Raw genomic sequence first — 16,286 nt, 5'->3', positions numbered from 1 at the left:
AGAGAGAGAGAGAGAGAGAGAGAGAGAGAGAGAGAGAGAGAGAGAGAGTTAGTTCAGATTGAAACATTAGCTTAAGATCAAATATCAGAATAGTATGTCAAATCCCATGCTGGAACATTCATACTTAACTTTATAGAAAATTGTGTCCCTAAAGGTTTTGGAACTAAAGAATCGTGCCATAAATGTCATGGATTAGAAATATCTCTGTAGAAGTTAAATATGGGATCAGCTAGAAACCAAAAAGATAAGGGAGTCTTGGAGGAGGCCAACTTGGGTCAATAGGGATTAGGGAATGAGGTGGAGTCAGGAATGACACAGGAATGAGGGACAGTCTTTCCCACATATTGCTTGGTATTTAAAGAGAAACTCCAAGTATAAGTTGTAGAAAAAGTACCAAAGAGAAATTACTTGTTTCACTGTCTTCTTAAAAAAAATTCAGCAATGATTCATAGGTCATGTATATTAAAGGATTCTTTGGAGCACTCCCTTTAAATGTTATTGTTCTTTATTGAATAAGGATGTTTTTGTCAATAATGGATGAGTTTACAGTTGTAATAATGATTTATGGAACAATTTTTTGTACCCATTCAGTCTTTCACTTAATAAATATTCCCCCATTGTATTCCAAAACCTGTATTAGGTGTCAGAAATCCTTTGGAGGATGTGTAGTCTTGTTTGGGAGAACAAATATTTACAATAAACTGTAATATGTGTAATACTGATGATAATCATTATAATAGCAATTCATGTTTATCTAATCTTTTGTTTAGCATTGTGCCAAGTCAGTTGCCTGTATATGCCTTACTTAATCTTCATAAAAATCTCTGCAATCATGATACATATTTTTCATATGAAGAAAACATTTTAAAGAGGTTAAGTAATTATTCCAATATTGTAAAAGTAATAAGTAGTAGAGCCAGTGCTCAAAAGCAGTCCTTCTCTAAATCTAAAGGTTTTAGAACTAAGGAATGGTTTGAAAAATACTATGATCTAGAACACATTATTCAGTAGTAATATGCTGATCCAAATGAGGGAGGAGTTAGGAGGTCATTGCAATCACTTAGCTGAGAGGTAATAAAGACTTGAGCAGTGACCATGGGATGAGGTAGGTTCAACATATTTTGAGATCATTCTGCAAACCATTTACTTGCCTTGTGTCTGGTATGAAAGTAGGCTCAAAGTCCTATGCTGGGCTAAGCTCTGTGGGTCTTCTGTGCCTCCCTGCCCCAGCTGGATAGGGACCCTGAACTCAGCTGTAAGGGGCTTCCTATTTCACTTTTACAGTTTTTCATCATCGCATACCAGCTAGAGCCAATATTCTCTGGGAGAATTGTCACCTCCAAACTTTCCCCTGTTAGCTAAGCATTTCATATATAAAGGTCACTCTCATCCTTTCCCACCCCAGAGTGTGTTAAGTGCTGGGAGTTTGTATTCTGAATTTCTCTGAAACTGATTTCAACAGGGCTTCTCCTATACTGGTGCTTCTCCTATACTGGTGCTTCTCCTAGCCATGGTTATGTAGCTAAAATAAAACATGAAGGAGTCAGCATACAATAGGGAAAGTTTGAACCAACAGATTTATAGAAAGAGTGGAAGGTGTGGATTGGATCTGTTACTTAATTGTTCTGAATTACAATTCCTTAACCTATGAAAGGTGATAGTGAGCAACTCATGCAAAAGACTGTTTTGATAATCAAAGTATACTTAAATATATATCTTTTAATTTTAAAATCTATTTTTAAAATTTCCTATGTTCTATTTCTCTCAATTACCTGCACCTGGAGAAAGCTTGGCTGATTTTTCCCCTGCAGCCATAAACAAAACAAATTGTTCACTGCATGATGGATATCTATGTAGCATCTAGCCAAGATGTTGGCAAACTTTTCAAAAAGCTTATGTTAAAAAAGTGAAATTAAGGCTGAGATAGGAGGATTGTAAGTTCAAGACCAGCCTCAGCAACTTAGCAAGGCCCTAAGGAACTTAATGAGACCCTGTTTCGTAATAAAAACAAATAGGGGCTGGGGATATGGTTCAGTGATAAAGCACCCCTGGGTTCAACCCCCAGTACCCCCCCAAAAAAAAAAATCGAATAAATAAATAAATAAATGATGGATAGACAGACAGATAGATAGATAAATAAATAAATAAATAAATAAATAAATAAAAATGAAGGAAGCCAAATAGAATAAGGGTATGACAAGTATGACATTCATTCACTACCTCTATAAAACAATCATCAAAAATATAAAAAGATGGAGAAATTCTGTACCCAGATTTTAATATCATAGAACTCATTAATCAAGGAAATAATCTAAATAAAGAGTAATTACGGTCATGTGGCCATAAATTATAAGTTTGATGAGAATCCTCACAGTAAAGCATTGTAATAAAGGATGATCACCATTTTTTTAAGAAGCTAATTTCATGCAAATCAGCACTTATTAGTTACTGAATATAATGAAAAGAATACATTGACTGAATTAATGAATGACCATCTATTTCAGCAGCATTACCTTCTAATGCTAAAATCAACCATCTATTAAATATGAAATTACCTTCTTTATGCCAAATTTGAAGTAACTTTAGGGAAAATGATCATGATGGTAATAACAATAATATGGTCTGAATACCTCTCATTCAGAAATCTGAAATTTGAAACTTCTTGAATGCTGATATCATGCTCAAAGGAGTTTGGATTTTGGAGCACTCTGTATTTCAGATTTTTGATTAGACATGCTTGGCTAGTAAAGTCTACGTAAATATTCCAAAATATAAAAAAAACCCTCTAAATTCTGAGGCACTTTTGGTCCCAAGCATTTTGGATAAGAGATATTAATCTGTAACAGAGATAATTGTTACAAGAATAGTTATAGCAACAGCAACAAATATTCACACCACTCAATTGGACCAGAGCTCTGTTGAAAGCACTTTACATGTGTTGACTTAATAGATGTAAAATTTACATCTAAGAATATAATAAATCTGCATACCTACCCTCTGAAGGTTTAAATAATAACTCCATTTTACAGACCAGAAAGCAAGGCAAAAAAGATGAGTAAGTTACCTAAGCTTGTGGAACTAGTCAGCAGCTAGTCTGGGATTTGAATCTAGGGAATACCTGAGGCTATAGTATTGAAAATCAGAACAAAGAAAGAGAAGTTCTGGTAAACACGGTGAAACTAACTTCACATAATGAGTCACATTCATTAACAACATGAAAAATTTCTAGTGGATGGACTGGATTCATTTTATATATGTCAAGTAAAATACTGTAAGATTGTTCAAATACAATAAAAAAAAACACTCAACCACAATGAAGTCTCAAGTGCTCATTTAAACTGCTGTGCAAAAGAAGGAGAAATAATTAAGAAATTCTGGTTGCAAAAGATTATTGGAAGGATTGAGGATCATTCATGTTTATCAGTAAAACCTCATACCTTATGTTGAAAATGGGTAAAAAGGAATAATTGAATAATTAATTTTAGAACTGGGATATGCTTTACCCCACAATTTTACTAATCTTGATCTTTCCTGTAAAATAAGAACAATTAAAAAGTGTTAAAGAAACCAACATCAAATTTAAATAAATAAAAACATTCTTATTTGCATAAAGAAAATACCTCAGTGCACCCTTAATTTTTGGCGATGTTAGTAGTTCTGTCTGCACACCATTCATAACTTCTCTGTCTTCTAAGTTCTGCGTGGAATCCTGTAGTGAAACAAACCCATAAGCATGTGGATGTTGCACATATAGACTGAGTATTTGAATAAAATGTATCAACATGGGAGAGTGAAATGTTTTACTCTGAATATAGACAGTATGTTCCAATTTCTTTGAAGACTGGAAACAGGTGTTAATCTTTTCAGTGCTTTCAATGTGCTTTTCTTTCTCATTTGATTTCTGAAATGCTCAAATGGCCCATTCACATGAAGCAATATGTTAAGAGCTCTGGAATATATCATTTAGCTTCCTGCGACTCAACTATAGTCTCTTGGAATTGTGCTTTAAACCAGCGTGGGAAAGGAGTACCAAAGGGAAGGCTCCAGTGACAGGTGGAGAGAGATGAGTTGTAAAGTGCTGTACTTTGCTTACACCTCCTTACAACACTAACATGTAAAGAAAATGAATTCCTGAGAAAAGGCCACTTGGAAAAGTCACTGTTCTCAAAAGTGTGTGGGAACATTGCAGGAAAAAAGAAATCTGGAGGGCTGATTGTGGCTCAGTGGTAGAGCACTTGCCTTCCGTGTGTGAGGCCCTGGGTTTGATCCTCAACACCACATAAAAATAAATAATAAAATAAAGTTATTGTGGCCATCTACAACTAAGAAATATTAAAAAGAAATCTGGAGTTTTTGTCATGGGGTGGATTTTGAGGATGACCTGTACCAGAGAGAAACTAAACTGAGCACTTAATTTCTAAGCGAGGAACACTTCCATTACAGAGAGGCAAGAAGATCAGGAAGGACACCAGGATGGAGTCACTTTGCACCCTAGGAAGAGGGGCAAACCTGCATCTGATGCTACCACAAGAAGTGGAGGACAGATTCTAGAAGGCATGCCTGAGGTCAATTCTTTTTTTATGAAAGACATTAGTTCTTTGGTAGGCTCCTATAGCTGCTCTTTAACTATCATTCTCTTTAAAGGGAGAGTCTAATGTTAGTTTTAGTCTCTACTTTCACTGAAATGACAAAACACATGGAGAAAGATCCTAAAGATGGCTTTTATGGTTATGGATGTATAATTACAACAAAACATGTCAGAGAATATATGAGTTTAAGAGGTTGGATATAAGCAATTTAGGTTAATATCTTTTTTTAAAAAAAAATTTAAGTTGTCAATGTACATTTATTTTTGTTTATTTATTTATATATGGTGCTGAGAATTGAACCCAGTGCCTCACATGTGCCAGGCAAGCACTCTACTACTGAGCCACAACCCCAGCCCTAGGTTAATATCTTGAAGAAAATAAGGTGCAGAGTTTCAACTAGAGCACTTTGATGTAGTAGTACACCGATTTAAAAAATGTCTTTCATATTTAGACTGGTAGCAACATTTCACGAAAAACATTTCTGTGAAAAATTTCTATACTAGGTTTTTAAAAAATTATTTTTCTCCCTTCCAAAGGATTAAAGAAAGGAAAGAAAAGAAAAAAATATTAAAGAATGGTTCATAGTTTATGGTTCTAAATCTTAAAAGATGAATGTCTTTGAAAGCTTCCAATCGTTCATAGTATTATGAAGAGCTTGATAAATTCTTACAGAGAAAAGGAGACAGAATTGACCAGGTTATTAAAATATTCAGATTGTTCAAGCATAAAATTTAACAAACTACTTGAATCTGTGACTATCAAACATGTCAGGATATTTGAGGACCTCATTTTTGCCCAAGTTGTTAACTTTATCTGTCTGTCTCACACAGGAGTAAATTGGGTCTGGTTCTCTGTACATCAAACACATAATACAGAACTCAATGTATTCATTTTCTAGTGCTCTGTAATAAATTATCCACAAACTTAATGGATTAGAAAATAAACATTTATTGTTTGTCATAGTTTCTGTGAGTCACTTGAAAGTGGCTTAGCTGGGCAGTTCTGGAGCAAGATCTCTCACAAGTTTGAACACAGGATATCTGTGGGGTTGCAGCTACAATTATCTAAAAACCCTGATAGGGGCCTTAGGATCCACTTTTTTTTTTATTACTGCAGATATATTGAGATACAATTCACATTACATTAGGTTCCCCATTTTAAAAGATACAATTTGGTGTTTCAGTATATTCAATTCTGCAACCATCAACACTAAGGTTAAAATATTTTAATCACTCCCAAAAGAAACCCCATGCCCATTAGCAGTTACTCTTCATTCTCCCCTCCCCTGATATTCACTGCCAATCGTTAATCTGCTTTATGACTCTAAGGATATGTCTATTTCTGATATTTCATATAAATGGAAACATGATTTTTAAATTAGAATATTTGCTAAGTCATCCATGTTGCAGCATATGTCAGCATTTCATACCACTTCATAACCAAACAGGATTCCATCTTAGAAATTTGGTTTTTCCACTCATCAACCACAATTTTAGTATTCCCACTTTTGCCTAGTGTGAAAATATTACTGTGATTATTTGCATATGAGTTCTTGTATGGAAATGGTTTCAATTACAAGGAATGAAATTGTTGGTTATGCAGTAATTGTATATTTAATGTTTGAGGAATGGCTACACTATTTTCAGGTATTCACATAAGGTGAAATTTCTATTAGAAATATATTAGGTGGGCTGGGGATGTGGTTCAAGCGGTAGCAGCGCGCTTGCCTGGCATGCGTGTGGCCTGGGTTTGATCCTCAGCACCACATACAAACAAAGGTGTTGTGTCCGCTGAAAACTAAAAAATAAATATTAAAAAATTCTCTGTCTCTCTTTTTTTTTAAAAAAGAAATATATTAGGTTCCAGTTTCTCTACATCTTTGACAACACTTGTTATTTTCCTTTTTAAAAAATTTTAGCCATCTTAGTGGGTGTGAAATGGCATCCTACTGTGATTCTGATTTGCATTTCTTTAATGGCTGATGATGGCCATTCTTTTCATGTGATTGGCCACTTGTGTACCTCTACTGAAGAAATGTCTATTTGTCTTCTTTTCACTTTACTGATGGGTCCTTTAAAGCACAAAAGTTTTTAAGTCCAATTTATTTACTTTTTCTTTTGTTAATTGTGTTTCTGGGGTTGTATCTAAGAAATAGTGCCTAATACAGAGTCACATGGATTTATTCCTATTATCTTCTAAGAGTTTTATAATGTTAGCTATTAGTTTTAGGCCTATTATCATTTTGAGTTAATTTCTATGTATGCTATAAAGTAGGGTTTCAAACTCAAAATTTGCATGTGCCAACATCAATCAGTTGTGCCAGTATCATTTGTTGAAAAAAAATATTTTTCCCATTTAGTGAAGCTTTTCCTTCATTAATTTGCATAATGAAGAGTCACAAAATCACTCATATCCAAAAATTTATTCTCTCAATATCTGCATAACAACATCAAATGACTAACAATGAAAGCATTATTTCTGGACTCCCAACTGCATTCTATTGATCTAAACCTACACAGTTTTGATTATTGTAGTTTTGTAATAAGTTTTGAAATCAGGATGTGTAAGTCCTCCAAATTCATTGTTCTTTTTTCAATATTACTTCATTATTCTGAGACTCTTATATTTTTATATTAATTTTATAAGTAGCTTGTCAATTTCTACAATAAAAAACCAATGAGTTTTTATAGAGCCACAATGAATCTATAGATCAACTTGGAGAGCAATGTCATCTTAGCAATGTAAAAATTTCACAAACAGCTAACAGTGGCAGTCAATTAAGATAAATATCCTTTTTGGTTTTGTAATTTGGCTTGGATGTATATCCATATTGTGTCAAAGAAAAAAAAATTGGAATATTTGCTACAAAGTATTAACTCTATTTTTTGCCTTATTGCTTCCTGTTTCTATGTGAAACTTTCTTGTTGGTCCCTAACACAAGGTAGGAAAATACAAACTTTCTGGTTCAAATCAATATCATGCAAGGTTAAAGAGAGTGTTTTCTTCTAGTTCTAGTTAGGTGGTAAGTAAAGGTTCTGTTTATGTCAACAACATACTTGACACTCTGAGTATTTGGAAATGTCAATTACAATTTGAAAGCAATATTGGGCCAATCGCAATGTGATAATCTGCTCAAGGGTAATTCTGAACTGACTACACTTTTGGAATAATTATGTCAAAAACCACAGACTTAAAAAGGAACACACATTCACAGACTTACATGTCCAAGATAGAAGTTTACTATGTTAAAAGTAGCATCCAAAACTTGTCACCTGCCACTGCTATCATAAAGGGGTGGGCAATATAGTGTATCATATCAACTAAGGAGGCCGTGTTTGCCACTTGCCAAAATCATTTCTCGATGAGGCAGTGATGGAATCCTTTGGTATTCTCTAGAAATGGGGCAAGGTGGGCAGGTGTATGGGGCACCCTCAAAGGACATAAGACCAGAGTGCCTTCAATAGTACTGCAGCATCACAGTACTATAGGACTTTGTGGACCAAGGCAGCTTATCTCTTAATAGGGTACAGAAATTCTTTTTTTTCCAAAAGTACAAAATAATTGACAGGCTATAATGTAAGAGTACTTAAGCTTTTCATTCACTAAATTGCATGATGAAGAGTCATGAAATCACACATATCTAAAATGAAGATGATATTTTTTTCCCTTATAGCTTATTAAAATAATTGAGAAAAATCTCTAAAATCATAACTTAAATTTGGAAGAAGGGCAAAAATAACTCTGATTATGAAGAACTGAAGGCATAAAAGCAACTCCTGCTGAACAGCCTCCATATCTCTTCAATAGATCTGAGAAATATTGTGTGATTGCAAATTTTCAAATTTCCCTCTGGAAGCACAATGGTTTTGGAAGCTCTATATTTATTTTTATTAATAAAATTATTATGATATCTCTTTTTAATGTTTATATTCAATGGATGGATAAGATTAGCTGCATAGAATAAATGAAGCTATTTCCACATTTATTTTGTCTCCATTTCAGCTCACATTCCAATCCATTGCTCTTTAATATTAAAGTTCAGCAGGAGGTTGTGTCTTGCCAACTGGACAGAGACCTTTCACATTGTCACTTACCTCTTTTATCAGATCAAGGAACATATCATGTGTGACTCTCACAACAGACAAGTTTAATTACTACAATCTTCAAAAAGTGAACATTTTTAGCAACACTTTCAGGATCACGGGAGCATTTCTGACAGCCAGAATGGGGAGGATTTAAACATCGCTGCCCTATTTTTAGCTTTAAAATCAACACTTACATAAATATTCCCAAACCAATTAGCAGCAGCTGGAAAGTAAAGGTGTTTACATTGAGTTAGCACGGGTGCTAACAACTGCAAGAGCTCACAGTCTGCAAGAGAAGGGCCAGGCCCTGGAAGGGCACCCCTCACTTTCCAGGGGTGATGGTGATGTTGGCATCAGGCTGTCATTTCATATTTCACAGTTGGCACAAGTTGGGAATTTCATACAGAAAAATAGAGTATTCATTATGAAATATCATTGAATTATGAGTCTCCAAAGAAACTTAACACTCTTGATAAAAAATTTTGGAGGAAAACATTACCCATATTCTCATTGTGTTTCCCTGGTTGGCCATAGCTACAAAACAAAATTTAAAACAGTTTTATAGTTCAGTGTTTCACCTTAGAGATGAGAACCAAAATTAGACATCCTGTTTATCAATAGGCATCTCCCTTTGACTTATAGGTGGCAATATACAGCTTTGTTTCTCACTCCTCTCACATTTTTAGCCACACTTGAATCCATTTACCCACCAAGCTTTAAGTTATGTTTCAAAAGCTCAGGTGCATTTTAAAACAGGATTTGCATTCTAAAAAGTCAACTACAAGTTTCTTTTGAAACTACACATGAATTTTAGAATGAGAGTAATTGAAACATTATACAGAGAAGATTTGAATGAGAGGTTATATGCCTGGTGCTCATACATAAACATAATGTAAATTTTAAAATTAAAATTCTAGGCATAATTTCAGAATATTTGTTTTTGCTTTTTAGAACAAAAATATCTGTGCTCAAGTAAAAACAAACTGCATTTGATATGCACACATATGAAATTAACATGCCTTTTAGTAGTCAAACCCTGTTGTTCAAACCCTACCTAATATACATTCTTCACGCCGAGGGCAAAGACTTGCCATGGGAAATCCTCCCATTGACTTTACCATGTCACCCCTCAATGTTCCAGCCTTTGCAATTTAATATGCTTATAATTTACTGTACAAACACATACACTATTAGGCTTTATACCTGCATATCTAGAAATTGGCAAGTCAGTTAGATATTTTAAAATGCTTAAGAATAAGGACTGTGTTTTATTCATTTTTTCTTATGTCATAACAGTGATTTTCAAACTTTAGCATGGATCAGAAACACTGGGAGCCTCATGGAAACACAGATTTCTGGGACCCACCTCCAAGGTAAGTATAATGAGAAGCCTGACAGTCTGTATGCCTAATAATTTCGTTAGTCAAGGAATCACACTTTGAAGACCATTACCATACTATATCTAGTACAGAAATGAGTTCTGTAGACAACATATTTTTTAAAATGTTTTATTTTTAGATATACATAATAGTAGAGTACATTTTGACATATTATATATACATGGAATATAACTTAGGATCCCATTCTTGTGGTTGTACACGATGTGGAGTTTCACTGGTCATTTATTCATATAGGAAAGTTATGTCCAATTCATTCTGGGTCTTTCCTATTCCCATCCCCGCTCCTTCCCTTCATTCTCCTTTGTCCAATCCAATGAGCTTCTGTTCTCCATCCTCCCTTATTATGTGTTAGCATCCGCATATCAGAAAGAACATTTAGCCTTTGATTTGGGGGATTGGCTTATTTCATTTAGCATGATAGTCTCCAGTTCCATCCATTTACAGGTTAATGTCATAATTTCATTCTTTATGACTGATTAATATTCCATTGGGTATATATACTACATTTTCTTTATCCATTCATCTGTTGAAGGGCATCTAGGTTGTTTCCATAGTTTAGCTATTATGAATTGAGCTTCTATGAACAGATGAGGCTGTCACTATAGTATGCTGGTTTTAAATCCTTTGGGTATATATGAAGGAGTGGAATAACTGGGTCAAATGGTGGTTCCATTCTGAGTTTTATGAGGAATCTCTATACTGCTTTCCAGAGTAGTTGCACCAATTTGCAGTCCAACCAGCAATGTATGAGTGAACCTTTTCCCCCACATTCTCACCAACATTTATTGTTACTTGTATTCTTGGTAATTGCCATTCTGACTGGAGTGAGATGGAATCTTGGCGCAGTTTTAATTTGCAGTTCTCTAATCCTAGAGATGTTGAATATTTTTTTTTTCATATGTTTGTTGAATATTTGTATTTCTTCTTTTGTGAAGTGCCAGGTCAATTCCTTTGCCCATTTATTGATTGGGTTATTTGGGTTTTTTGGTGTTAAGTTTGTTGTGTTCTTTATATATTCTGGTGATTAATGCTCTATCTGGGGTACAGGTGGAAACGATTTTCTCCCATTCTGTAGGTTTCCTCTTCATGTTCTTGGTTGTTTCCTTTGCTGAGAAGAAGTTTTACCCGGCTACTCTACTTCTAGGTATATATACAAAGGATTTAAAACAGGCATATTACAGTGACATAACCACATCAATGTTCATGGCAGCACAATTCACAAAAGCCAAGCTATGGAAGCAACCTAAGTGCCCTTCAACCAAAGAATGAATACTAAAAATGTGGTATAGATACACAGAGAAGAATGACTTTATGGCATTTGTTGGTAATGGATGACTCAGGAGATTTCCATATTATGTGAAATAAGTCAGTCCTCAAAAGTCAAAGGTCAAATGTTTTCTCTGATATATGGAAGCTAATCCAAAATAAGGGTGAGGGGCTGATAAGAAAAGAATAAAAGAAAGATCAGTGGAGTAGACAAAGGAGAATCAAGGGAAGGGAGGAAGGATTGGATAGGAAAAAATAGCAGAATAAATCTGACCTAACTTTCCTATGTACATATATGAATATACCACAGTGAATCTCACTGTCATGGACATACACAAGACACTAATTTAAAAAATAAACAACTATAAGTAAATATCAGAAAGAACAGTAGAAAGAAGAAGGAAGAAGAAGGGGAGAGATAGAGGAAGTACTGGGAACTGAATTAGAACAAATTATATTCCATGTCTTTATAATTATGTCAAAATGAATCCTATTGTCATGTATAACTAAAAAGAATCAATAAAATAAAATGAGTTTTGACACCTAGGCATGACTAGTTAGAAGTAGAAGGAGGAGAGATGGTTATTATTTGGGTTTTGTCATTTAAAAGTTATTATGGAACCGGGGTAACTCACTTACATTCTCTATATCTCTAATTTTATCTCTGCGACAAGAAGGAAACAGATTGGAAGACTTTGGAAATGGTTTCTGGTTCTAAATTTATGATTAAATCATATATTTTATACATTCTGTCCTGACATTTTCTAATTCTAACACATTATTGAACCATACTTCTGTGTTCTAGAATTTATTAAACCTTTTTTTTTTTTTTTTTGGTACCAGGGATTGAACTCAGGAGTACTTAACCCCTGAGCAACACCCCCACCTCTTTTTTACATTTTATTTTTAGACAGGGCCTCACTAAGTTTCTGAGGTTGACTTTGAACTCCTGCCTCAGCCTGCTGAGCAGCTGGGATTACAGACATGTGCCACCATGTCTGGTTATTAAAGCATTTTGATAATGAAAAAAAAATATTGACTTCTATGCAACTTTTGAAAACAAATTTATGGCATGAACTAAAGTGTATTTGAAATAAAACTAAAACTCACTCTCTGTACCCCTATTTCCTTCTCACTTTTCTATGATCATTTCTTGACCGTTTCTTTCCTTCAAAGGTTAATAATTAGTACAGCTAGAATTCATTATCAAGATTTCCCAGAATTCTAATTTAGACTTGACAACTGGAAATTCTAAAAAATCCTTGACATTGCATATTCTTTACACATTTTACCTACTGAGTTTTTGCTTTGTTTATTTGTCTGGGTTTTGTGTTAAAAAACGGGGGGGCTGCTTATTCTGTTTTATTTGTAAGATATGAGTGAACTAGATATATTAATCAACCTCCTCTAGTTATCAAAAATTAAAACCACTATTGATGTCAAGATCAGCATTTCATTGGCTCTGTCAGTCTCTCAACTTAAGGCCAACACTAGTGGGTATGTTGCTGCCAAGCTCATGGCTGCTTTCAAACCTTCAGAGCTGTAGAAGTGCAGTGTAGCAATGCAATTCCACTGGAAGTTTGCTCTTTCTCATATTCAAATAACACATTAGAATGGTGTTTAAGAAAGAAGCATTTTTTTTTTCAAGGATAAGACTGAGACATACATGTTTATCATCACCATTTCCATTTATAAGTGGATTGTTTCACCCACCAAGTTGCAGCAGCATTTCCCCTAGTTTTTTGTATCATAAAATATATCCAAACTGCTTGAGCTCAATGTTCAGGTGTCCCAAGATAATGTTGCTTATTTCTGAAAGGGTGAAGATATTGACCAGTGTAGCTACTCCCATAAGGGTCTGTTTCTGATCATGCCAGCACCATAGAATGCAAGATCAAATGTGCTGTAAATTCTTTAATCTATTTAAACTGCAGCATCTTTTCAAATGTTTAAAATTCAGGCACCTGAGAGATGCTGAATGCTCTTAATATGTTTAATAAAAATAAAGTTAAAACTGTTAAAGACTAAGGCCCTAAGACCTTATTTGTAATTACATATCATCACCCAAACCTGGTAAATATAAAAAGACTTGAGGAAGTCGGGACAATTCAGAAATTACAAAATACTTCTAGCTTAATTACTTTTATTTTGCTGGTTTTAATCAAGTTTGGCTATAGCAAATGTACCATATAATATTTAAGCAAAGCTATACAATGCCCAGGTTTGGTTAGGAGAGAGCAAAGAGGGGGAAAAAAAGACACATTATCAAAGAAACCCTTTTCATTTGCACACATACTTCACTCACGCAGACACAAGCTGACTTCCCTGCTGATCTTCCTACAATGATCTTTTCTATGAAAATGTGCTGCAAAAAATTTTGAAGTCACAGAACAATTCCATAGAAGTTTCAGGAAAGGAAGAAAAAAAGAAGTAAAAAAGCATGCCGATTTGTATGTGCACTTAGATCAGCAGTAGTAGTGCATTTAAATTTTTTTTTCCTTAAAATTTAGAAAATCAAAAGTCTACGTTGGTTGAAAAATCCTTTAGGATTATCAGATGGAGAATTACTTACTACCATCTTGGTTCATGAATAAGGCATATTCAGGACTTCCTGAAAAGTCTTTCTTATTGCCAACACTCTATAAGCATCTCCCTCTCTTCTCATCCAGCCCAGAGCTGCCCTCTTCCTGCCACGTGCACACATTCCTGTCCTATGACCTCCGTATATCTTTCCACACAATCGTCTAGCCATTCACTTTGTCATTCTTGCATTTCACTTCCTGCCACATTTATTGGAAGCTTCTGGTTTTAAAAACTATTACATTAGCTTATAAGACCTACTAAAAATAAACAATTTGGGAAAGGATTTTCTGAGACAACCTAAAATGCACTTGAAGCAAGCCTTACCATGACATATGTGAAGAATGAGGAACAGCAGGAGAGGCACAAGACCCTGTATGGAGGGAAGACATGGGGTGGTCCAGAGTCGCCACATCATCTTGGGTTCTTACGGCATGTGGAAACACAGCTTGAAATGAGGTGCAGATTCTCAACTGCTGAGAACAGCTGCAGTCATGGGTAGCAGTCAGCAAAAAGGTTTGTTTATAAAGCAAAGATATAAAAACAGAGTCAGGAGAGATCCTGTAAAAGTAGCTAAAACCAGACTGGAATATATTCTGATCACAAGAAGAAGCCACCATGTACTTCTGCATAAATGTCTTCTACTTAAAACTCATTACACTGTTTGAGGGGTCGGGGGAAGCACTATACCACTAAAAGGACTCCATTAGTTTTCAATAGCTAAAGTGTCAGCTGGAAGAAGGCAAGGGTCTTTATTTGTTGTGTCCACTGTCTAGCATAGAATGGATGCTCAACAAATATCTATATACACCAGCTGTCTAGAACACCCTTGCTTGCCTGGCCAGTACCTATTCATCCTTTCATGCCTCACTAGGTATGAGAGTATCCAGAGTGCTCTGCATAGACAGAGTCTCCGTCTTCAGGACCACCTTCCTGCCATGTGCAAGTTCAGTCAGGACATTGATCTCAGGGAAGGCAAGGATTCTTTCATGTTGGCTGCCTTGCTTCATTGTATTAAGATCCTTGGGGTGGGGACTGTGTCTCATCTGACTTTCAATTCCTGTTACTTGGCACTGTCCTGAAATACAACAAATATTCCACTTCAGAGGCATGTTTACTAAGTAGAAACCTTTCCCTTTAAGAGTCTTAGGAAACTTTCAATACGCGCCCCCCCCCCCAAAAAAAAAATAATGCTGTGTAAAGTACTACACTAGACTCAATGCACAGGATATTATGCTAGACTCTATGGGGGAAGATTCCAAGATGAATATGACACTATCTTTGCATTCAAAGCTGCAAGCTAGGGGAACCATTGCCAGAGGCATCTCTGGCTCCAAAATCTAAAGTACCATTGAAAGCTAATCTTTATTTATGGATTGAAATAATTGAAGTAAAAGAGAATGCACTGATTTGTACCGGGCTGGTTATGTTTCTTTATATATGCTCTTATATTTTATTTATTATACTATAATTTAAAATGATTTTCATTATTTATAAAATGTATTTAAACAATATTTAAAACCATCCAAGTTCCACAGTCCCTGGGAGCTTGCATTAATCAGGCTCTTGGCAGCTGAGAAAGGAACCTTACCATGCTGAACCCTCCAGATCCTGAACCTCCACACTGGAGAGTATTGATCAGGGAGGGAACCTTTCATGTGAGGCAGGACTGTGGCCAAGTCCCACCACCACAGAAAGATTGTTTTGAACTTTTGCTCAACATTCCTCTCCTCTTCCAGCCCTCTCTCGCCCATCCACAGTCAAGTGAAAACAACTCTGAGGCCAACTGCCCTGTCCACAGCTCCCCTCTCAGCAGCTCCTTGCCTTCAGTAGGGCCTCACCTCTCAAATGCCTCCAAATCCTCCTCCCTCACCAATCGTTAGCATGCCCTAGATGCATCCACAAGCTCCAGAATGTTTCAGGGATTCACTCTGCTCTCTTGATATGAGTGAAAGACAACTTTCTCAGTGAAACCGCATCCTCAGCAACTGTATGAAGGGTGATATGTTCTTCTTCCTCAAGCTACCAACACCCACCCTGGGCTGCTCCCAGCTGGGGGTTTTTCTGTTCCCCCTTTTGGAAGTGACATCATTCTGCCTCACTAATCCTCTCCCAAGTCTCTACCTGTCCTCTCCAAGTTAACTCCTCAGTGTTTCCCCTGTTCCATCATCCCCCATCCTGCTCTTCTCACACCATCCTGGGTGACTTGCACCAGATCTTAGACCCTGACCCCATCCAGTGCCTTCTTTCTTTAAGAGCATTTGGGCTTGGAAATTAACCCAAAGCAAAATCAAATGTAGAAAACCAATGCAAGTGTTCCTGAGTAGACCCTGAGTATTAGCTAAGAGATAATCTTATTTTATATA

General features: G+C 35.6%; 1 protein-coding gene across 4 annotated transcripts in view; it reads right to left on the bottom strand.

The window, feature by feature from the left end:
* The window catches only part of Pard3b (par-3 family cell polarity regulator beta), a 981,002-nt gene that overhangs the window by 475,666 nt on the left and 489,050 nt on the right, over window positions 1–16,286 (bottom strand). For 3 of the 4 annotated variants that reach the window (XM_048808385.1, XM_048808386.1, XM_015481294.2), the window contains one exon: window positions 3,621–3,709. In XM_048808385.1, coding sequence (XP_048664342.1) covers window positions 3,621–3,709 — 89 coding nt within the window. Of the gene's footprint in view, window positions 1–3,620; window positions 3,710–9,173; window positions 9,528–16,286 lie in introns of those variants that run through there. The other variant, XM_048808387.1, reaches the window with a different exon arrangement.

The sequence above is a fragment of the Marmota marmota genome, unplaced genomic scaffold, assembly GCF_001458135.2.
Source record: "Marmota marmota marmota unplaced genomic scaffold, marMar, whole genome shotgun sequence".
In the NCBI taxonomy this organism is placed as follows: Eukaryota; Metazoa; Chordata; class Mammalia; order Rodentia; family Sciuridae; genus Marmota; species Marmota marmota.
This window is presented reverse-complemented; position numbering and strand designations above follow the sequence as displayed.